At 44.3% G+C, this 24,652-nt stretch overlaps 1 protein-coding gene and 1 long non-coding RNA gene across 3 annotated transcripts in view; one reads left to right on the forward strand and one right to left on the reverse strand.

Annotated features, from left to right (window-relative positions):
- Window positions 1–1,115: 1,115 nt before the first annotated feature.
- Window positions 1,116–24,524, reverse strand: LOC306928451 (uncharacterized protein). Of its 2 annotated transcripts, XM_079508580.1 has the most exons (4): window positions 24,468–24,524; window positions 24,049–24,165; window positions 19,258–19,387; window positions 1,116–4,319 (listed from the first exon to the last, which is right to left on the reverse strand). In XM_079508580.1, exons 3-4 carry the CDS (start codon window positions 19,385–19,387, stop codon window positions 1,990–1,992), a joined length of 2,460 nt encoding a protein of 819 aa, XP_079364706.1. In that variant the 5' UTR covers window positions 24,049–24,165; window positions 24,468–24,524; the 3' UTR covers window positions 1,116–1,989. The 2 variants fall into 2 exon arrangements, with proteins under 2 accessions (XP_079364706.1, XP_079364707.1); XM_079508581.1 differs by lacking the exon at window positions 24,468–24,524 and having other exon boundaries at window positions 1,116–4,295; window positions 24,049–24,186.
- LOC306928454 overlaps window positions 11,411–24,652 on the forward strand; it is a 109,582-nt gene continuing 96,340 nt past the window's right edge. Inside the window, exon 1 of the long non-coding RNA XR_013790694.1 lies at window positions 11,411–11,515. This is a non-coding gene — a long non-coding RNA (uncharacterized lncRNA). The remainder of the gene's footprint in view (window positions 11,516–24,652) is intronic.

A 24,652-nucleotide genomic window follows, 5' to 3' on the forward strand; every position in this document is an offset into this window, starting at 1 on the left:
TTCCATGGGTTTTTCCATGGGTTTTTCCAATGGGTTTTTCCGATGGATCTTTCCCATGGATCTTTCCATGGGGTTTTTTTCCCTGGGTTTTTTCCCATGGGTTTTTCCCTTGGGTTTTTCCCATGGGTTTTTCCATGGATTTTTCCCGTGGGTTTTTCCATGGTTTTTCCCATGGTGTTTTCCCATGGGTTTTTTTCCATGGGTTTTTCCCATGTTTTTTTCACATGGGTTTTCCCATGGGTTTTTTTCCATGGGTTTTTCCCATGTTTTTTTCACATGGGTTTTTCCCGTGGGTTTTTCCATGGGTTTTTCCCATGTTTTTTTCACATGGGTTTTTCCAATGGGTTTTTCCATGGGTTTTTCCATGGGCTTTTTTATATATATGATAATGTGGTTATATTCATGTAGAAAACAGAAGAAGATTATTATAGCAAAAGCTAGCAAAATTAATTAAGAATTAAGGTCCCTGCACACTGAGCGCGTTTTTTGGATCTTCAGCAGCGTTTCTCCATCGGGTGCAACCACCTTTAAACTATAAACTGCGTTTTGGGATTCAAAATGCACCCTATTTTAATCTCTGTAAAAATACAATATTTGGATCAGAGATGCAGGAGGGGGGAGAGAGAGAAAGATAGATGGGGGGGGGGGGGGGGGGGAGACGAGTGAGAGAGACGGGATGTCGGACTAATGCGTAATCCCCGACCCCCTATTGTTGATAAACACGCAGGTTTTCTCTGTACTTCCGATTAAAAATGTCAGCTCGACCATGCGTTCAATAGTTAGGTGCCGTTCAAACTAGCATTCTGGCCGACACGGAAGAGGAACGACACGGAAGTCGAGACGACATCTCAGAAAATCCAGTAACATGGGAGTGGACGGGAGCCATTATTGTTTTTGGCGATCACGTGATTTCCTGCTAGACTGTTTCAATGAGAGTCAAACGGTGAATCATAGGTTAGCGAAGAGCGCCATCTAGAATAAACACCGAAAACACACAACATACGTGGAAATACATTTGGCACTTTGGCAGTCAATGTGTTTAGAACAGTTGGCCGGATGGTCACGGCTCCAAGAATCAAACAAAGTGGAAGAATGTAGAGTTTTCATATTTTATTGACCTCCAAAACTAACAAATACACTTTCAAAAACGTATTTAACAGAAATAAACACTTGATAACTAAACTAAGAAGAACAAAACTAACAAAGAACTCAAGATACTGTTAACAGGCATTGCCTCTTTCCTGCAACACTCCCCTGGTGTTCCTAAAGGCGCTGCAACACTCCCCATGTGTTCCTAAAGGCGCTGCAACACTCCCCTGGTGTTCCTAAAGGCCCTGCAACACTCCCCTGGTGTTTCTAAAGGCGCTGCAACACTCCCCTGGTGTCCCTAAAGGCCCTGCAACACTCCCCTGGTGTTCCTAAAGGCGCTGCAACACTCCCCTGGTGTCCCTAAAGGCCCTGCAACACTCCCCTGGTGTCCCTAAAGGCCCTGCAACACTCCCCTGGTGTTGTCTACTTCGTAGCTTCAAGCAAACTGAGCATTGCACTCACAATTTGGTTTATGTCCTCCGAAATTCACTCCGATATCCCCCACACCCCCCAAAAAAAGAATACAAAAACACACTGCAAACACCTATACACAGCATAGAAAATAAGAATAACATAAAAAAATAAAGGCAAGGGGAAATAGAAAACTATTGAGATTTGATTCCAAAAATAAAAGACCATGTGATACAGATGACAGGAATTAAACTTAAGTACAGTACAGCTATGTCCACATTTTGAACAATCATGATTGTGAATTAATTATGCTTCTTTTTTATTTAAAGGCCACTTGCTGGAAGCTACTGAGATGAAGGAAGACAGCAGTAGGCCTATCAGCATTCTGGTGCACATTGGAGACAAAATAAATACCGTGTCCCCCTAGCGTCCTGTTACAAACTGTACATGCAAACAGATTTGTATCTGCATGAATCCACATGAAATTTTTCAGAGTTGCAGCTTGTTTAAAGGTACTGTACATGCAAACAGCTTTTTGTCTGCATGAATCCACATGTGGTTTTTCAGAGTTGCAGCTTGTTCAAAGGTTTGACTACAAACTGTGCAAGCAAAGGGCTTTTCACCTGTATGAATCATCATATGTTGCTTCAGAGTGGCAGCCCGGCCAAAGCTTTGACTACAAACTGTGCAAGCAAAGGGACTTTCACCAGTATGAATCATGTGTTTTTCACCAGTATGAATCATGTGTTTTTCACCAGTATGAATCATGTGTTTTTCACCAGTATGAATCATGTGTTTTTTCAGACTTGTATTACAATTGTGAGTTTTCAGAGTGGCAGCTCGGGCATAACTTTTACTACAAACTGTGCAAGCAAAGGGCTTTTCTCCTGTATGAATCACCATGTGTTGTTTCAGAGTGCACGCTCGACTAAAGCTTTGACTACAAACTGTGCAAGCAAAGGGCTTTTCATCTGTATGAGTCACCATGTGTTGTTGCAGAGTATCACTACGTTTGAAGGTTTGACCACAAACTGTGCAAGCAAAAAGCTTTTCACCTGTATGAGTCACCATGTGTCTTCTCAGACCTCCAGCATGGTTAAAGCGTTGTCTACAAACTCTGCAAACAACACGCTTATGAATCATCACGTGTTTCTTCATTTTCGCCCTAGAGATAAATCTTTTGCTACATACTTTGCAAGCAAAACGCTTTTCAGTATGAATCCTCCCCATGTGTTTTTTCAGAGTGCCAGCACGTTTAAAGCTTTGACTACAAACTGTGCAAGCAAAGGGCCTTTCATCTGTATGAACCGTCTTCATGTGTTCCTTTACTTTTCCCTTAGTTCGAAAGCTTTTGCTACATACTGTGCAAGCAAAGGGTCTTTCACCTGTATGAATCATCATGTGTGTTTTCAGAGTGGGGGCTCGATTAAACCTTTGACTACAAACTGTGCAAGCAAAGGGCTTTTCGCCTGTATGAATCTCCATGGTGTGTTTCTTCAGAACACCACTTGTAGTAATTTTTTTACTGCATACTGTGCAAGCAAAGAGCCTTTCACCTTGATGAACGGTCCGCATGTGCGCTTTCAGAGTCTTAGCTCGCATAAAGCTTTGACTACAGACTGTGCAAGCAAACAGCTTTTCGCCTTCATGATGAATTCTTATGTGGCTGTTCATTTGACTACTAGTGGTAAAGATTTGGCTACATACTGTGCAAGCAAAGGGCTTTTCACCAGTATGTATCCTCATGTGTGATTTCAGAGCTCCAGGTTGGTTACAGGTATGACTACATACTGTGCAAGAAAAGGGCTTTTCACCAGTATGAATCCTCATGTGTAGTTTCACAACGGAAGCTTGGTAAAAGCTTCGATAACATACTGTGCAAGCAAAGGGCTTTTTACCTGTATGAATCCTCATGTGTTTCTTCAGGTCTCCATGTGCGGCAAAGTTTTTTCCACATACTTTGCAAGCAAAGGGCTTTTCACCAGTATGAATCCTCATGTGTATTTTCAGATAAGCATTGGAACCACAGACCTTTCCGCACTCTATACAACCGAAGCTTTTCGTGCTTGTTTTTTCACCAGAATGAATCCTCATGTGTTTTTTCAGATTGCCAACTTGAGTAAAGCTTTGACGACATACTGTGCAAGCAAAGGGCCTTTCACCTGTATGGATCCTCATGTGTTTTTTCAGATCACCATTGGAACCAAAGATCTTTCCACACTCTATACAACGGAAGCGTTTCTTACTTTTTTGACTCGTCATCGATGGCTTTTGTTTTAACAATTTTGATTTCTCTTTGAACCTGTTGCTCAAAGGCAATTTTTGTCCTTCCCGCTCATCACGGTCTTCAGTATCAGATTCAGAACAGTGTGAATGCCAGTCATCACTGTCCTCAGTAATGTCAGATTCAGAACAGTGTGACGAGAGGAGTTGCTCATCACCAGTTGGCTGTGATGTCCCACAGTGCTCTACGTCAGCTTGTGTTTTCATGTGTTCAGTTGAGATGCCGGCTACAGGCTCTGTCTCTCGGTTTTCATCATTATCATCTTCACTTTTCACTGCTAGTAATGTCAACGATGACCCTGCAGCCTCCTCTGGTCTTTGAAGTAACTCCTCCTGCTGTTCTTCCTCTTTGATCTGCGGAGGTTCTAGTGTCACCTGGACCAGACTGGGACTCCTCTCCTCCTGTTCATCTTTAATCTGTGGAGGTTCTAGTGTCACCTGGACCAGACTGGGACTCCTCTCCTCCTGTTCAGGGGAAACCTCCTCTGGACACACTGGAAGGAGTGTCAGATCTACAAGGAGAGAGGATGTATGTACTGTAAGAAGAGAACAAATCAATGTATATTCATTCTTCTAATTAGTTTGTTTTGTAATGATTAAAAAATGCATTTTACTTAATCCAGAGTGATTTACATTACGTTTACATTTACATTTTTGTAAATGTGTCATAATATGACACATTTACAAAAATGTGTACACAAACATTTTGACACATTATGTGTCAAAATGTTTGTGTACAAATTATTAATTAGTGTTAACTTTGCCGTCTGGCAGGAACCTCTCATCTCTGCAATTCACCATTTGTTTGTAAATCATTGCCACACTTTGTCCTACAACAGTGACTCACACTCTGTCCTACAACAGTGACTCACACTCTGTCCTACAACAGTGACTCACACTCTGTCCTACAACAGTGACTCACACTCTGTCCTACAACAGTGACTCACACTCGGTCCTACAACAGTGACTCACACTCGGTCCTACAACAGTGACTCACACTCTGTCCTACAACAGTGACTCACACTCTGTCCTACAACAGTGACTCACACTCTGTCCTACAACAGTGACTCACACTCTGTCCTACAACAGTGACTCACACTCTGTCCTACAACAGTGACTCACACTCTGTCCTACAACAGTGACTCACACTCTGTCCTACAACAGTGACTCACAAAAAGAAAATAAATAAATAAAAGAACGTGGTGAGATTTGTCTTTGGGTTTTATAAATAATTAACCAATGAAAACTATTAACACTTTAATCGCTCAGGGTTATTTAATCCATTACATTATAGCGCCCAGTCGATTTATAAACACGGACCCCTTTTCCGGACGGACCGGAAGTTGTTGTTGATGTGTGTGTAGCAGCTAACAATAGCCACACCACTCTAGAGTCGATCGACAACAACGGGAGACAAGAATAAATGTATCGCGACTAGCGACTGGACTGCCGTCTAACACAGGATCTTTTTTCATAATTAGACGGGATGATTTAGATCGCGAGTTAACGTTTTAAGATTTTCGTTTTCATCAGCTAAACAGGGGAGGGAGTTTTTCGATGATGTCTCACTCTTGCACAACACCGAGGATTGCCCAACAGGCGCTCCCAGGCTGTGGAGCCATGCGATCCGTTCTCATATCAATAAACTTCGTCTTTTGGACAATACTTCGTCCTGGGCGTCGGGCGTTACTAATAGAAAGGACAAAGAACTTCATCCTGGGCGATGGGAGTGTTAACAGGAGCTTGTGATTAAATAATAACTACATTGGATCCATTTCCTGAAAAGTAACAGTTTTGTCCACCGCAACGATTAATATGCAACTGTACCGACTAAGGTCATCAACCATTACTCCACATTCAACTGTACCGACTAAGGTCATCAACCATTACTCCACATTCAACTGTACCGACTAAGGTCATCAACCATTACTCCACTATCAACTGTACCGACTAAGGTCATCAACCATTACTCCACTATCAACTGTACCGACTAAGGTCATCAACCATTACTCCACTATCAACTGTACCGACTAAGGTCGTCAACCATTACTCCACATTCAACTGTACCGACTAAGGTCATCAACCATTACTCCACTATCAACTGTACCGACTAAGGTCATCAACCATTACTCCACTATCAACTGTACCGACTAAGGTCATCAACCATTACTCCACTATCAACTGTACCGACTAAGGTCATCAACCATTACTCCACTATCAACTGTACCGACTAAGGTCATCAACCATTACTCCACTATCAACTGTACCGACTAAGGTCATCAACCATTACTCCACTATCAACTGTACCGACTAAGGTCATCAACCATTACTCCACATTCAACTGTACCGACTAAGGTCATCAACCATTACTCCACTATCAACTGTACCGACTAAGGTCATCAACCATTACTCCACTATCAACTGTACCGACTAAGGTCATCAACCATTACTCCACTATCAACTGTACCGACTAAGGTCGTCAACCATTACTCCACATTCAACTGTACCGACTAAGGTCATCAACCATTACTCCACTATCAACTGTACCGACTAAGGTCATCAACCATTACTCCACTATCAACTGTACCGACTAAGGTCATCAACCATTACTCCACATTCAAATATAGATTTGATAAATAATATTTTGACAGTAACAATTAAGATGCCAAATTGCAAATATAAAATTAACCCATTTAGTCTCTAAACACTGCAACTAACGATTATTTTCATAATCGAGGAATCGGCCGATTGTCTAAACAATCAATCTATTCATTGTATTATGGCTTATTTCATCAATCATCCTCTTTCAATCTGCAAAGCGTGTGTTTCATAAAATCCACCGTAGACATGTTATGAGCTACTTGTCTGTCAAGAAATTCTGTGCAAGTGTTGGAGTTTAGAAGCACTCGTCGAAGTCACTGACCGGCCCTGCGTACCACCCGTTTCAAATTTGCACATAATGCAGGAGGCAGCAGCGCGACCAGTTAATAAAAACGAGCGCTTCCAAACTCCAACACAAAAAGAATCACCTGCACAGAATTGTTTGACAGAAAGTAGCTCATAACATGTCTATGGTGGAACGCTTTGCAGACTGAAAGAGGACAATTCAAGCTTTCCCTACAGCTGCAATGTTGGTGAGTTTAACATTGTTTAATACAAGCAGATCGCAAAAGCAATTTGGATGAGTGGGGAGTCAATGGAGGGTATTGCAACTCTAGCCCATTTTGACCTGAGATCAGATTCTAAAAATGTCTTCTACATCCTGACAGTTTTCTGAAAAAGCTATGTTTCTATGTCAGTGGTTCTTGGATTTTTCAAAAATAGCAGACCTACAAGCTCATAGCGCGCCACCACTATGAGCTTGTAGATCTGCTATTTTTCAATAGCTAAAGCATAACATAATGCACCAAACACCAAAAGGGGTTCCCGCCCAAAATGGGCTAGATTCACCCTATTGTAAAAAAAATCTAGAGTTGCAACTTGCAGCTACTCTTTCCCCAGGAAAGAAATAGTAGGTGGAAGTGAAATTGTTCACATTAACACTGTACGGCTGCTAACATGACAACGACATGCTAAGAACAGCTTTGCAAACGAGTCCTTGGACATCAATATTCAGCTCTAAGACTGTAAAGCCCTGACCACAAGAACAATATTCAGCTCTAAGACTGTAAAGCCCTGACCACAAGAACAATATTCAGCTCTAAGACTGTAAAGCCCTGACCACAAGAACAATATTCAGCTCTAAGACTGTAAAGCCCTGACCACAAGAACAATATTCAGCTCTAAGACTGTAAAGCCCTGACCACAAGAACAATATTCAGCTCTAAGACTGTAAAGCCCTGACCACAAGAACAATATTCAGCTCTAAGACTGTAAAGCCCTGACCACAAGAACAATATTCAGCTCTAAGACTGTAAAGCCCTGACCACAAGAACAATATTCAGCTCTAAGACTGTAAAGCCCTGACCACAAGAACAATATTCAGCTCTAAGACTGTAAAGCCCTGACCACAAGAACAATATTCAGCTCTAAGACTGTAAAGCCCTGACCACAAGAACAATATTCAGCTCTAAGACTGTAAAGCCCTGACCACAAGAACAAAAACGAACTCCTGAACAGCTGGGAGGAGATCGCCCAGTCTTTGTTTGAGGGGCCTATATACAGGTTTAATGTTTGTGTTTAGTTCAATGTTTGTTTTAAAAACGCCATTGACAATGACGGGATAATTTACGTAATATTTACCCCAACACAAACATTAAATTCCATTGATTGATTGATTGATTGATTTATTAACAGTTTGCAGAATTACAGTAGCCTACATTTCAAGTACAACTCAATACAAAAACTGTTAACAGTGAGTGGACGACACCATAAAGCACAACTTACTAACGATACACAACTATAATAAACTTTATTTGTATAGCACCTTTCATACATAAATGCAACTCAAAGTGCTTCACAGGGCAGTACATAAAAATAGCAATAAAACACAGGCAAGCAGTTAGACGGATGAAACAATGGTAAAGAGCAAACAACAAAAAAAGCATAAAAACATAGATGGACGAGAAACAAAGCACACCGCAAAAGGTCAGAATAGAGAACTCAACTAAAACTAAAACTCAATTAAAAGCAAGAGTAAAAAGGTGAGTCTTGAGTTGACCTTTAAAAATGTCTACAGAGGGTGCGTGTCTAAGTTGAAATGGAAGTCGATTCCAGGCTGTAGGCCCATAGAAGCAGAAGGCTGCCTCACCATACTTTTTTGTAGACATTCTTTCAGGCACTTCAAGCAGGCCAGCAGTGGAGGACCTGAGGGGGCGGTTAGGAACGTATCTGGGTAGGCATTCGCGGAGGTATGAGGGTGCAAGACCGTTTAGGGATTTATAAACAAGTAAAAGAATTTTAAAATCAATCCTAAAAACCACCGGGAGCCAATGTAGTGAGTGTAAAACTGGAGTAATATGATCTCTCATCTTAGTTTTGGTTAAAACCCTAGCAGCCGCATTTTGAACAAGTTGGATTCTGTCTGTTGACTTCTTTGGCAGGCCCGAGAGGAGGGAATTACAGTAATCGAGACGCGAAAAAACAAAAGCATGGACCAATGTTTTAGCATCATCTAAAGATAAATATGCTCTTATACGTGCGATGTTTCGAAGATGAAAGAAAGCTGTCTTGGTAGCTTGATTAATGTGCGCATTAAAATTCAGATCTGAATCGATAATAACCCCTAGGTTCTTTACTGTCGACTTACTTCCTACATTTAGGTTACCGAGTTTATTTTTTATCAATTATTTTTGCTCATTAGAGCAGTAGAACGTAGTAGTAGAACGGACACATGTTTCTTGTCGGCGGATACCCTGAGATCATTGATTACTTTTACAAGTGCCGTTTCAGTGCTGTGCCCTTTTCTGAAACCGGATTGAAATGTATTATGTATATTATTGTTCTGCAGAAAAATGTCTAGTTGGAGAAAGATGATTTTTTTCTATTACCTTGCCCAGAAAAGGGAGATTGGAAATTGGTCTGTAATTTCCCAACACAGAGGGATCAAGGTTATTTTTCTTAAGTAGTGGCTTAACTACAGCCGTCTTCAGTGAGTCAGGAAAGATGCCTGATTGTAAGGAGCTGTTTACAATTTGCAGGATTTCTCCAAGTACACACTCTAGCACCTCTTTGAGGAAGGGGGTGGGAATACCGTCCAGTGAACATGTGGATGAGGACATCTGCATTATGGTTTCGCGGAGTTCCTCTTCCTCGACTGTATGGAAAGACGCCAGGCTTCCCCTAGGGCGAACAAGCGAGGCACCATTTGCTGTGTTTGCAGCAGCTACATTTATGATGCCAGCTCGAATGTTAATGATTTTGGCATTAAAAAAGGATGCAAACTCGTTGCACTTAGCAGTAGAGGCGGGAAATGATTGCTTGTAAGACTGGGGAGGGTTAAGTACACGTTCAATAGTGGAAAATAGTACTTTTGCATTTTTCTTGTTCTTAACAATGATGGCCGAGAAATATGCCTGCCTAGCCAAGCGCAAAGCTCTGTTGTAGGTAGCTGTTGAGATCTTAAGAGTCTCTAGATTGATCGTGTTTTTATTTTTTCTCCAGACACGCTCTGTTCTGCGACAGTGTGTCTTAAGTGAGCGTGTATGCTCATTTATCCAAGGTGTTATTTTGGAGTTGCATTTCTTTTTGGTTTTTAACGGAGCCACTATATTAAGGGCAGATTCTACTTTGAAATTAAATTGTTGGACCATATCATTCACTATATAGTCTTACTAACTATACACAACTATATAGTCAACAGGAAATCATCATAGGAAGTAAAAAGGGAAAAGAAACCAATACAGTGAGGGGGGAACAGGGGTGGGGGGGGATTCAGATTTTACGGGGGCCAGTTTCAATTCCCCCCCCCCCCCCCCCCCAATAGTTAATTTAAATCCCCAATCATTTTTTCATTCCAAACCAGCAGTCAGCAACGCAATAGCGTTAACATAATCATAATGAGAATATATTTGATCAACAAAGTGCTTGTAGGTCCATTATTTTCTGTGTGCGAGGTCCACACACACCGAAGTATAATGTCTCCATACAAAGAACAGCTCTGCAAGCTCACAATGCATTGCATCAGGGGGCGCATTTTACCTTGTAGATCTGTTCTCCCAGACCCAGTTGCACCGTAACGTCACTTAAGGTCGACTGCCCGCATTGCATTTTCATGATGCAGGCAGACAGGCAGAAAGTAGCGAAAATATGAAAAAGCAGTCAATTTTAGCAAACTTTTTTCAGTGGGGCCACCAAGGGAGACCAAAGGCCACATGATGAAGGCGAACGGGAAGCTACCGCTAAAGGCTCATTCATAGTCTGGATTTTCGGTGGTGAGGTGACCACCGAACTACAACATGACTCCACGTTATTTCAGCTCCGGTGGTCACCTCACCACCGGAGCGGTGGTCACCTCACCACCGGAGCGGTGGTCACCTCACCACCGGAGCGGTGGTCACCTCACCACCGGAGCGGTGGTCACCTCACCACCGGAGCGGTGGTCACCTCACCACCGGAGCGGTGGTCACCTCACCACCGGAGCGGTGGTCACCTCACCGCCGGAGCGGTGGTCACCTCACCACCGAAAATCCAGACTATGAATGAGCCTTAAGGAACCACCTTCAATCGAAAATATCACCGCTCATATTTGCAATACGGCTTTACCGCAACAGGTGACGAAGAAGCACCAAACGCATTAGGTGTGCTATGCGGGACTACCTTGGCTAATTCGGGCATGAAGCCAGCTCACTTACGTCGGCACCTAGAAACACATCATCCAGAACTATGAGAGAAAGAAACGAGGGCAAAAAACAGCAGCAGACAACGATAGACAAAAACGGTTCAGTCTATGTAGCTGATTTGAAATGCTCGTATTTGGTGGCAAATAGAATTGCTAGAATTAAAGAAGCCTTTCGACATTGGAGAGACCTTGATACTGCCATCAACACAGGACATTTGTCGATAAATGACACATTCCTCTCTCTGATAACGCAGTAAAAAGGAGAATTGATGACATGGCTGGATGTTGAGACAGTTATTTGAAAGGATTTGTGCATCTCCATGGTACGGTGGTGGACAAAAGTAAGACTCAACACGTCGAATGTCGTGGGTCTTCCAGCAGGACAACGACCCAAAACACACATCAAGAAGCACCCAGGAATGGTTCAACAGAAAGCGCTGGACTGTTCTATAAGTGGCCGGTAATGAGTCCAGATCTCAATCCCATTGAACACCTGTGGAGGGATCTGAAAATGGCAGTTGGAAGGAGGCAGCCTTCTAATCTGGGTCAACTGGAGCAGTTTGCAAAAGCAGACTGGGCCAAAGTGCCAGTAGAGAGATGTAGGCATCTAGTTGAAACCAAAAGCAGAGTGGGCCAAAGTGCCAGTAGAGAGATGTAGGCATCTAGTTGAAACCAAAAGCAGACTGGGCCAAAGTGCCAGTAGAGAGATGTAGGCATCTAGTTGAAACCAAAAGCAGACTGGGCCAAAGTGCCAGTAGAGAGATGTAGGCATCTAGTTGAAACCAAAAGCAGACTGGGCCAAAGTGCCAGTAGAGAGATGTAGGCATCTAGTTGAAACCAAAAGAAGAGTGGGCCAAAGTGCCAGTAGAGGTGTAGGCATGTCATTGAAACCTATAGGAAGCGTTTGACAGCAGTTATTTTCTCCAAAGGCTGTGCTACCAAATATTGAATTTAAGGTGTCAATAATTTTGTCACAGCAATTTCTGTGTAATCTATTATTTAAAATGAAACATTAAGTTCTGATTATTAGTTAAATAAAGAATGTTGGGTACTAAATACTTTTGCCAATTTCAACAGACAGTTGAGTTGTTTGTTCTTTATGTGCAAGGGTGCCAATATCTGACTGACGTGGAAAATAAGGCAATATTACTACCTTATGCCCGTTATATTTATGAAGAGGATTTGCAAAGAGGATGTGCTGTGTGTGTTTTGTCACTCGCAACAACAACGACTGGAGAAGAAACCTTCAAAGCCTTGGATGAATATGCTTCTGGTAAACTGGATTGGGCTTTCTTTTACATTTTTATCCCACAATTTTGTAACCCATTTTTCACCCCTGTGTCAATTATCTAATGTGATCCTGGGCTCTACACACACTCCGCCAACCTAGTCGCCATATATGGGGGACATGGACTTGAACTCATGCCTCCTTCATGCCTGAGTGTCCAAGTCGCTCCTTTACACCTGACAGGGGGGAGTTTCCCTGGTTGGACGTAGCGCGTGGAAGGAACACGTTATTCCAACTAGTTCCTTTCCCCTCCATCAGGTGCCCCAGCTGGCCAGGGGGAGGCAGTTTAGAGACCAGGATTACTGCATGTTTTTTGTGAGGGTACCTACCCTAGGGGACACGGGGAGAACATGTGAGGGTACCTACCCTAGGGGACACGGGGAGAACATGCGAGGGTACCTACCCTAGGGGACACGGGGAGAACATGTGAGGGTACCTACCCTAGGGGACACGGGGAGAACATGCAAACTCCACACAGAAAGGCCCTTTCGCCAACCCCGCCTCGGGTATGGGCACTGATGACGCGGAGGAGGAAACACGCCGCCAGCGCCCACAGCGTCCCGAGCGGGAATCGAACGCAGGACCTTCTAGCTGTGAGGCGACAGCACTACCAACTGTGCCACCGTGCCCCTGGATCGGGCTTTCTGTGTTGGAGTGTGCACAGATGGTGCTGCGGCGATGATGTCTGGCTTTACAACTAGACTGAAACAGGATGACTGACCACCTGTCTGGCTTCACAACTAGACTGAAACAGGATGACTGGCCACCTGTCTGGCTTCACAACTAGACTGAAACAGGATGTCTGGCTTCACAACTAGACTGAAACAGGATGTCTGGCTTCACAACTAGACTGAAACAGGATGTCTGGCTTCACAACTAGACTGAAACAGGATGCCTGGCTTCACAACTAGACTGAAACAGGATGACTGGCCACCTGTCTGGCTTCACAACTAGACTGAAACAGGATGTCTGGCTTCACAACTAGACTGAAACAGGATGACTGGCTTCACAACTAGACTGAAACAGGATGACTGGCTTCACAACTAGACTGAAACAGGATGACTGGCTTCACAACTAGACTGAAACAGGACGACTGGCTTCACAACTAGACTGAAACAGGACGACTGGCTTCACAACTAGACTGAAACAGGATGACTGGCTTCACAACTAGACTGAAACAGGACGACTGACTTCACAACTAGACTGAAACAGGACGACTGGCTGCCTGTCTGGCTTCACAACTAGACTGAAACAGGACTGTGAGGCCACTCACTGCATTAAACACCGAGAGATGCTGGCAAGTAAACACATATTAGTCCAATAATTAAATGACAGAGGTTGGACAAAATTGGATTATTGGATAATTGGATTGGTTTCTCAACTGATTCTGACAGGACATTAGGTCTACTAGCCAGAGTGATTCTGACAGGACATTAGGTCTACTAGCCAGGGTGATTCTGACAGGACATTAGGTCAACTAGCCAGGGTGATTCTGACAGGACATTAGGTCTACCAGCCAGGGTGATTCTGACAGGACATTAGGTCTACTAGCCAGGGTGATTCTGACAGGACATTAGGTCTACTAGCCAGGGTGATTCTGACAGGACATTAGGTCTACTAGCCAGGGTGATTCTGACAGGACATTAGGTCTACTAGCCAGGGTGATTCTGACAGGACATTAGGTCTACTAGCCAGAGTGATTCTGACAGGACATTAGGTCTACTAGCCAGGGTGATTCTGACAGGCCATTAGGTCTACTAGCCAGGGTGATTCTGACAGGACATTAGGTCTACTAGCCAGGGTGATTCTGACAGGACATTAGGTCTACTAGCCAGGGTGGTTCTGACAGGACATTAGGTCTACTAGCCAGGGTGATTCTGACAGGACATTAGGTCTACTAGCCAGGGTGATTCTGACAGGACATTAGGTCTACTAGCCAGGGTGATTCTGACAGGACATTAGGTCTACTAGCCAGGGTGGTTCTGACAGGACATTAGGTCTACTAGCCAGGGTGATTCTGACAGGACATTAGGTCTACTAGCCAGGGTGATTCTGACAGGACATTAGGTCTACTAGCCAGGGTGGTTCTGACAGGACATTAGGTCTACTAGCCAGGGTGATTCTGGACCTATTGATAACCTTTTATAAGGCAATATTTTCTTAATTTCATTATGCTTTAACCCATTCAGGCCTGACCTCAACATTTTAAAAAGAATCTTCCTCCTCCAGTTTTCTGAAATAAATATTTTCACGTTTTTTCAAAAATGAAGTCAGCACATTTTGGGGACATTTGGGTAAGTGGCTATGGCCAAATTTAGTCCAGGGAGTGTTTTTCATGCAAAACTAATGTTGGAATGGATCATGAAAAACCCCTAGTTTGACACGTCACATGCTACTTTAAGCATAATGAAATTTAGATTATATAGGTTATCAATAGGGCCATCTTGGATTAAGGTAAATTTAGGGTATTTGCAGTGAGCAGATTAGGGTATATTTTTTATCCTGGCTAGTAGACCTAATGTCCTGTCAGAATCACCCTGGCTAGTAGACCTAATGTCCTGTCAGAATCACCCTGGCTAGTAGACCTAATGTCCTGTCAGAATCACCCTGGCTAGTAGACCTAATGTCCTGTCAGAATCACCCTGGCTAGTAGACCTAATGTCCTGTCAGAATCACCCTGGCTAGTAGACCTAATGTCCTGTCAGAATCACCCTGGCTAGTAGACCTAATGTCCTGTCAGAATCACCCTGGCTAGTAGACCTAATGTCCTGTCAGAATCACCCTGGCTAGTAGACCTAATGTCCTGTCAGAATCATCCTGGCTAGTAGACCTAATGTCCTGTCAGAATCACCCTGGCTAGTAGACCTAATGTCCTGTCAGAATCACCCTGGCTAGTAGACCTAATGTCCTGTCAGAATCACCCTGGCTAGTAGACCTAATGTCCTGTCAGAATCACCCTGGCTAGTAGACCTAATGTCCTGTCAGAATCACCCTGGCTAGTAGACCTAATGTCCTGTCAGAATCACCCTGGCTAGTAGACCTAATGTCCTGTCAGAATCACCCTGAACAACCCATGGGCTGACCGGCTGACCCATGAGCCACCGACCAACCCATGGGCTGACCGGCGGACCCATGGGCTGACCGGCGGACCCATGAGCCGACCGGCTAACCCATGAGCCACTGGCCGACTCATGAGCCACCGACCAACCCATGGGCTGACCCATGGGCTGACCGGCCGACCCATGGGCCGACCGGCAAATTCACCTCGCCCTCCCTCGCCTTGTAGCTCATGTGTGTTTTTATGATCTTCAGAGTATAGGATTTATGGTAAGTCTCCCATTGGCTTAGAGGCAGCCTAGCAACAAGGCAGCCAATCACCTTTTTGAGACATTTTTACCGCATGCTGGTTTCACAAATGCATTGAGAAAATCCACAAATGCAGTGGCAACAATTGACACACAGAGTTGATGATTTACAAATTATATTTTTTGATAAATGCACCTGCAAGTATATATATATATATATTTTTTTTTACAAATTGTCATATATTTGTAAAAATCATAGCACATGTATTTAAATGCCAACTTACAAGTTGTGGAATATTTACAATACATTTGTGAAAATTATCATAAGAAAGCGTGACGTTTGTCTCAAAATGATTCAACAGGAAAAAGGAATGCCAAATGCAGATTTACAATTCACACGCACAATTGAGGATTTACAAATGGTATTTTAGGATAAACGCACACACAAATCTATATTTTTTTTGTAAAAATACGAAATACATTTGTAAATCATGGAAAAACATTTGCAAATCATAGAAAAACATTTGCAAATCTTGTAAACACATTTGTAAATCTTGGAAACACATTTGTAAATCATGGAATATTTGTGAATACTTTTGAGACATATTTCTCCCCATAAGAATCACTCTGGCTAGTAGACCTAATGTCCTGTCAGAATCACTCTGGCTAGTAGACCTAATGTCCTGTCAGAATCACCCTGGCTAGTAGACCTAATGTCCTGTCAGAATCACTCTGGCTAGTAGACCTAATGTCCTGTCAGAATCACCCTGGCTAGTAGACCTAATGTCCTGTCAGAATCACCCTGGCTAGTAGACCTAATGTCCTGTCAGAATCACCCTGGCTAGTAGACCTAATGTCCTGTCAGAATCACCCTGGCTAGTAGACCTAATGTCCTGTCAGAATCACCCTGGCTAGTATACCTAATGTCCTGTCAGAATCACCCTGGCTAGTAGACCTAATGTCCTGTCAGAATCACTCTGGCTAGTAGACCTAATGTCCTGTCAGAATCACCCTGGCTAGTAGACCTAATGTCCTTTCAGAATCACCCTGGCTAGTAGACCTAATGTCCTGTCAGAATCACTCTGGCTAGTAGACCTAGGCCCTCATTTATCAACCGTGCGTATGCCAAAATATGGGTGTACGCCGAAATTACCGCAATTTTCGGCATTTACGATTTGCGCCAACGTTTGAATTTGAACTTGAGCCAAGACAAAAACCACGTCTGGTCGGGAGCTGTCGTACGCTTTGTCCTCACCTGTTTTTCTGTCGTAGAACAGCGGAGCAGCATTGTTTGACCAGCTGAGAGGCTGTCACAGGCATCGAAACATATGTATTCACTCCTAAAATGTTTATATAAAACTGTATAGGTATGTATATGGGCTAAATGTAAAAAAGAAAGAAAAAGTAAAGGAATACATCAACGATGTGTCTTTGTGTCATATGAAATTAGTAGGAGATTTCCAACTTTACAAGCAAGCAATTAAAATCGCGCATTTAAAAACAATGTTGCAAGTTACTGTAGATGCGTAAGCCATTTAAACAGTGTTTTGCATGATGAGCGCATACATGCGAGGATTTGGGCGGTCTGTTCTGAAATATTTCCATGACGGGACGTTGGAGAGTATAGTGCAGTGCTGCAGCGCGGAGAGTCCCAACATGGGTAGCCTACTGTAGCCTAATCTACAGCAGGCCAATGTCTTTCTGGAGTTACAGTATGTGCAATCTCCTCCTCGTTTAATAAACCAGACGCGTCTCTCGAATGCCAAATGTGCCGTGCCAGCGCAAGTGGGAACGCATCGGAGATAGTATAGGCTAAGCCAGCCTGCAGCCTACCACCACCACCACCACTGTCCAGTGCCACATAAGGCTACGGTTTTGGCTGCAATATTCATATAATTGACAGTTGACAGCGAGGCAATTTAAATAGACTGAACGTGCAAACTGCATGGTCAATTGGTCACGGTGTCACGGACGGACCACAGTGATAGAGAGACAGACAGGACAGGAGATGCACCTTGCAAAACAGCAGCGTGTGTGCGCGCCTATTTGTTATATAATTCATGGTTCACAGGTTCAGGTTTTCGTTCACTAATATATCTTGTTGTATATTAAATTAATAAAGACTTTAATAATTGAATATAGGCCTACAACTAACAACACAGTGACAGTTGCTTGCAAATTGCGATATGTGCGTGCGTGCGTGCGGGGGGGTGAGGCGGGCAGCAAGGGAAGCGAAGCGAGAGGAGAAACAGACAGGGTAGTCCTACAGCTTTATTTAATTCATGCAGGTTTATTTATTTAAGATACAACAAGTTGCGTGTGCGTGCGTGCGTCTGTGTGTGTGTATGGGAGGGGGGCAGGGGCAGCAAGGCAACTTAGGCAAGCGAGTGAAACTTTTTTTCTTCCTGTAACCATGGTTTCCAGGTCGTATTGCAGTTGTTCATGTCGCAAAAACGAGGGCGAGGCTTGATTTCATAGGGCGTGCCAGATTGATTTCAGCCGTCACATTTATCACTGCTAGGAATTAAATTAGGAAGGATCAGGTGTCTGCGATCACTTTATAAATGCCGACCCGACGTGGGTGTACTACGAATCCTACACTCGAATTTGGGGCAGAATTTACACTCAATTGATAAATGAGGGCCATTATGTCCTTTCAGAATCACCCTGGCTAGTAGACCTAATGTCCTGTCAGAATCACTCTGGCTAGTAGACCTAATGTCCTGTCAGAATCCCTCTGGCTAGTAGACCTAATGTCCTGTCAGAATCACCCTGGCTAGTAGACCTAATGTCCTGTCAGAATCACTCTGGCTAGTAGACCTAATGTCCTGTCAGAATCACTCTGGCTAGTAGACCTAATGTCCTGTCAGAATCCCTCTGGCTAGTAGACCTAATGTCCTGTCAGAATCACCCTGGCTAGTAGACCTAATGTCCTGTTAGAATCACCCTGGCTAGTAGACCTAATGTCCTGTCAGAATCACCCTGGCTAGTAGACCTAATGTCCTGTCAGAATCACTCTGGCTAGTAGACCTAATGTCCTGTCAGAATCACCCTGGCTAGTAGACCTAATGTCCTGTCAGAATCACCCTGGCTAGTAGACCTAATGTCCTGTCAGAATCACTCTGGCTAGTAGACCTAATGTCCTGTCAGAATCACCCTGGCTAGTAGACCTAATGTCCTGTCAGAATCACCCTGGCTAGTAGACCTAATGTCCTGTCAGAATCAGGTGAGAAACAAAATCTAATTTTGTCCAACCTGAGAGGATTTCTTTACTTTATTTACTGGACTATATGCCCAGAGTTGAACTGTGAAAAAAAAGGGGGGGTTTTCTTCTAATTATTTGTTCGGTCCAATTTTTTTTGTTTGTTGTCATGATTTGTCACAACTCCAGTTCATTCCCTGTGAATATAATCATTTTAATAAATGCACTTATTTCCACAAAAGCTGGTGTCTTTGTCTTTTGTATGTTGCGACTCTTGCCCTAGACACAGAAGGTCATAACAGTGTGTGTGTGTGTGTGTGAGACTCAGTGTGTGTGTGTGAGACTCTTGCCCTAGACACAGAAGGTCATAACAGTGTGTGTGTGTGTGTGTGAGACTCACAGGCCGTCTCAGTGTCAGGGCAGTAGGTGGGAGTCATGCAGGCAGCAGTCCTCCAGGGGGCAGCAGAGCTCAGGTCCTGACTCAGGGCGGCTGAGTCCTGACTGGATAGACGGACATCACTGGTAGACATCTGCCACACACACACACACACACACACACACACACACACACACACACACACACACACACACACACACACACACACACACACACACACACACACACACACACACACACACACACACACACACACACACACACACACACACACACACACACACACACACACACACACACACACACACACACACACACACACACACACACACACAATTAGCCATATTGTAATTAAAATAAATGTAGTTGCACATTGCTCATATGAATGAGAACAATCACACCTGTGTGAAGTGAGGGGCGCTAATATATTAAAGTCTAACTCATGTTGATCAGGTGATGTAATGATGATGTAAAACAAACGGTGCCAACACAAACATTAAACGCCATTAACAATAAAGAGACAATATGACGTAATGAGGCACATTATGATGTACATTTTCCCTTCATTGTCAATGGGTTAGGGTTAGGGTTAGGGTCAATGGGTTAGGGTTAGGGTTAGGGTTAGGGTCAATGGGTTAGGGTTAGGGTTAGGGTCAGGGTCAGGGTCAGGGTCAGGGTTAGGGTTAGGGTTAGGGTCAGGGTTAGGGTCAGGGTCAGGGTTAGGGTTAGGGTCAGGGTTAGGGTCAATGGATTTACAAAACAAACATGGAACTAAAGACAAGCCTGTGCCTCAAAAAATATACATTTCCAGTGGTTCCCAAACCTTTTCATGTCAAGGACCCCCAAATTGACCCTCATTAGCCCGCGGACCCCCCATTAGAAGAGCCCGCGGACCCCCCATTAGAAGAGCCCGCGGACCCCCCATTAGAAGAGATATGCCAGGGAGGGACCCCTCATTAGCCCGCGGACCCCCCATTAGAAGAGATATGCCAGGGAGGGACCCCTCATTAGCCCGCGGACCCCCCATTAGAAGAGATATGCCAGGGAGGGACCGCCACTCATTAGCCCGCGGACCCCCCATTAGAAGAGATATGCCAGGGAGGGACCCCCACTCATTAGCCCGCGGACCCCCCATTAGAAGAGATATGCCAGGGAGGGACCCCTCATTAGCCCGCGGACCCCCCATTAGAAGAGATATGCCAGGGAGGGACCCCCAAATTGACACTCATTAGCCCCCATTAGGACCCCCCATTAGAAGAGATATGCCAGGGAGGGACCTTAGCCCGCGGACCCCCCATTAGAAGAGATATGCCAGCGAGGGACCCCTCATTAGCCCGCGGACCCCCCATTAGAATAGATATGCCAGGGAGGGACCTTAGCCCGCGGACCCCCCATTAGAAGAGATATGCCAGGGAGGGACCCCCACTCATTAGCCCACGGACCCCCCATTAGAAGAGATATGCCAGGGAGGGACCCCCACTCATTAGCCCGCGGACCCCCCATTGGAAGAGATATGCCAGGGAGGGACCCCCCATTAGAAGAGATATGCCAGGGAGGGACCCCCACTCATTAGCCCGCGGACCCCCCATTAGAAGAGATATGCCAGGGAGGGACCCCCACTCATTAGCCCGCGGACCCCCCATTAGAAGAGATATGCCAGGGAGGGACCACTCATTAGCCCGCGGACCCCCCATTAGAAGAGATATGCCAGGGAGGGACCCCCCATTAGAAGAGATATGCCAGGGAGGGACCCCCACTCATTAGCCCGCGGACCCCCCATTAGAAGAGATATGCCAGGGAGGGACCCCCACAAGAGAAGGTTTTTGTTACAGCTCTAGCAGTGATTCTCAACCATTTCATTTCAAACCATAAAAAACCAACATGAAAAAGAATGGTGAACTTCAATACGTTTATTGCTGCCTTTCTCTCTGGCAGCTTCACAGACAGTAGCATTTACACAAATATTTACATCGCTACGATAACAATGTTATGGGGTCTGGGGACCCCCAGGGGTCCTTGAGGGAGTTCCAGGGGGTCTGGGGACCCCCAGGGGTCCTTGAGGGAGTTCCAGGGGGTCCCCAACTAAATGATAGTTTGGAACCAAATGGACCCTTATGGGTCTGTAACTCCGAGAGTGTACACATGGAACGAAATAGACCCGTTACGGTCCATTTGGTTCCATTTGTACACTCTCAGCATTGAATTAGCATTAATTTTACAATATAAATTGAGGGTCCCAGAGATAGAAATGCCATTAAATGGGGAGTCCTTGAAATTAAACTGGTTGAGAATCACTGCTAGAGCTGTAAAAATATACTCTTATGGCAGGGGTCCCTGGCATATCTCTTCAAATGGGGGTCCGTGGGCAAAAAAGTGTAAATGTGGGGGTCCTTGACATGAAACAGTTTGGTATGTGAACGCTTATGTAGACGTTAACGTTGTAAATGGATAAAACAGGCTGAAGTTGCATCATGACTGTCATCAGGGCTAACACGTTGTGACGTTAGCATGCTAACGGTGGCTAACTGAGAGCGGCAATAGAACACACAAACCAGAGCCTTAGATATAGACAGAGTTACGACAACTGCGTTCACTTCATGGGGCTTCAGTCCAATGGAGGCTCTCCTACATAGACTTCTATTGGTCACTTCATGGGGCTTCAGTCCAATGGAGGCTCTCCTACATAGACTTCTATTGGTCACTTCATGGGGCTTCAGTCCAATGGAGGCTCTCCTACATAGACTTCTATTGGTCACTTCATGGGGCTTCAGTCCAATGGAGGCTCTCCTACATAGACTTCTATTGGTCACTTCATGGGGCTTCAGTCCAATGGAGGCTCTCCTACATAGACTTCTATTGGTCACTTCATGGGGCTTCAGTCCAATGGAGGCTCTCCTACATAGACTTCTATTGGTCACTTCATGGGGCTTCAGTCCAATGGAGGCTCTCCTACATAGACTTCTATTGGTCACTTCATGGGGCTTCAGTCCAATGGAGGCTCTCCTACATAGACTTCTATTGGTCACTTCATGGGGCTTCAGTCCAATGGAGGCTCTCCTACATAGACTTATATTGGTCACTTCATGGGGCTTCAGTCCAATGGAGGCTCTCCTACATAGACTTCTATTGGTCACTTCATGGGGCTTCAGTCCAATGGAGGCTCTCCTACATAGACTTCTATTGGTCACTTCATGGGGCTTCAGTCCAATGGAGGCTCTCCTACATAGACTTCTATACATTATAGAAGTCTATGTAGGTCCAGGCAACAGCCCAGCTGTAATGATCGACTTAAATCCCTTTATTTTAGATTGTTTTGTAGTAATAGTAGGCTACAACATAAACATTACAGAGACTTTAGTTTGCAATACTTTTAAAACAGTTGTCATGTTGCCTAAAATAGCTCTTATTTGCACCACCGTCGTTGAAAACAGTGGGCCTCATGCGCCAATAAGTTCCTATCTTTTCCTCTTACATTTCTTCCTAAGTGAATTCCTAAGAGAAGTCCAGTCAGATTCATGAAACGTTCTTAAGTAGGCAGAATTGTTCGTAAGCATGTTCTTATGATGATGAATCCAAATCCTCGTAACTTGAAGGGGTGTGCCAGTTCATTCAAATTATCATAGGTAGACGCCCCACATATCCTAATTAGCATCCTAATTACCATAGGGAACCGCCCCACCAATCCCATATAAGGCATTGGGAATTCACTTTCCTACCTGTGTTCACCCAGGTGGGTGTAGTTTTGCATGACTCCATGGCCTTGCCTGCAGTCACACCTGTGTGTGATTGCAGCACACAGAAATCACAGGACTTCACACATAGAAATAAAGTTGAGTGAAATCAAGAATACCTAAACTAAAGTCTAAATATGGTGGAACACCAGACTCCAAACATTAAAAATCAATAATACTGTGGAGGTACTGAAGTGAACAGAAAATGTCAATATTTCAATATTTTCAATAATCATGAATGTATTTCATTATTTATCTCACAATAGTCAACTTGGGGGGGGGGGGGGGGGGGGGGTGATGTTGGGTGCATGGGGTGGGGGTTATGTGGTGGGTATGGTGCGTTTGTTTGGGTTGGGTTGTGAACTCTAAACCAGTGGTTCTCAAACATTTTCATGTCAAGGACCCCCAAATTGACATGCATTCTCCAGACCCCCATATGAAAATATTTTCTGCTAGGGAAATGTTTTGAAGATTTATCAAAATGTTTCGAAAATAGCCGATCTACAAGCTCAAAATGGGCAGTAATGGGACGCGTTTGTGAGCTTGTAGATTGGCTATTTTCAAAGTATAAAATGGGATTAAAGTGGTAAATGTTCCATATTTTGCTGTGGACTGCCTGGAACTTCCTCAAGGACCCCTTGAGGTCCTCAGACCAAACTTTGAGCATCATGCAGATGGCGCTGTTTGTCCTTTATGTTTTCAGATTGCACTTAAGAACGAAAAAGGCACCCTAAGAGTGCTCCACAGTGTGCGTAGATTCTATTCTTACCTACGAACAAATCACAGCTAAGAAAAGATTGAGGGATCCCAAAACCTTCTTAAAAACTTCCTAAGTGGGTCTAAGAACAAATTTCCTCTTAAGAACTTCTTAAGAACGGTTGGCGCATGAGGCCCATTGTATTTCCAACTCCAGCTCGTCCCTCTCCACCCAGGCTGCATTAGAACAGCGCTCGGTTTCTGCTCCCTCAATGTCCCAACTCTTCTAGTATATGGCTCTGACACAAACAAAACACTCTTATCAACCAAACGGACAACAATAATAATAAACACAGCTTTGACTCACCGCTTAGTGCAGATATACATTCATAATCACCATGGTTACGCAACGTAAACAACCCCGCAGACCAGAGGTGGTTTTGTTGTTGGGGAGCGTTAGCATTAGCATCAGACTCCTCTTCCTCTGCAGGGGAGAGCAATCGATGATCAAACTAGGCTCGACAAGCAGATCACAGATTAGCCGATAATTCTTTTTATTTTAAACAGGACTTGACTCTGGATTTATCAAATCCTGTGTTGAGGATCAAGACTAGCATAATTTAATGAGCATGCACTTTATAAACACAAAGTGAGACCAAAACCAGACAATAATAGTTAAAATGTTTGAATACACGCACGCGCGCACGCACACAGTGACACATGCACACGCACACATGCACACACACGCGCGCGCGCACACACACACACACACGCACACGCACTGACCCTAATGGACACGAACCCTGCATGGACCCTAGCTATTCAGACACAACACCACTCAGAACCTTCACCAGATTTAGAACACTTTCCTGGGGGTCTTTATGTGTGTAATAATGGTGTCCATGATGTCATGGACACTGGGCTCACTTCCTTCCTGGACCACATGTTGTCTCAGGCCCGATCCCAGGACC

The sequence above is a fragment of the Electrona antarctica genome (genome assembly GCF_951216825.1).
Source record: "Electrona antarctica genome assembly, chromosome: 8".
Lineage (NCBI taxonomy): Eukaryota > Metazoa > Chordata > Actinopteri > Myctophiformes > Myctophidae > Electrona > Electrona antarctica.

Bases quoted from the DNA above. Each gene is read 5' to 3' on its own strand.
- LOC306928451 (XM_079508580.1), bottom strand. From the start codon at position 19,387: ATGTCTACCAGTGATGTCCGTCTATCCAGTCAGGACTCAGCCGCCCTG. The intron at 4,320-19,257 runs GTGAGTCTCACA...CTCTTCTTACAG, and splicing joins CCCTGACACTGAGACGGCCT to TACATACATCCTCTCTCCTT.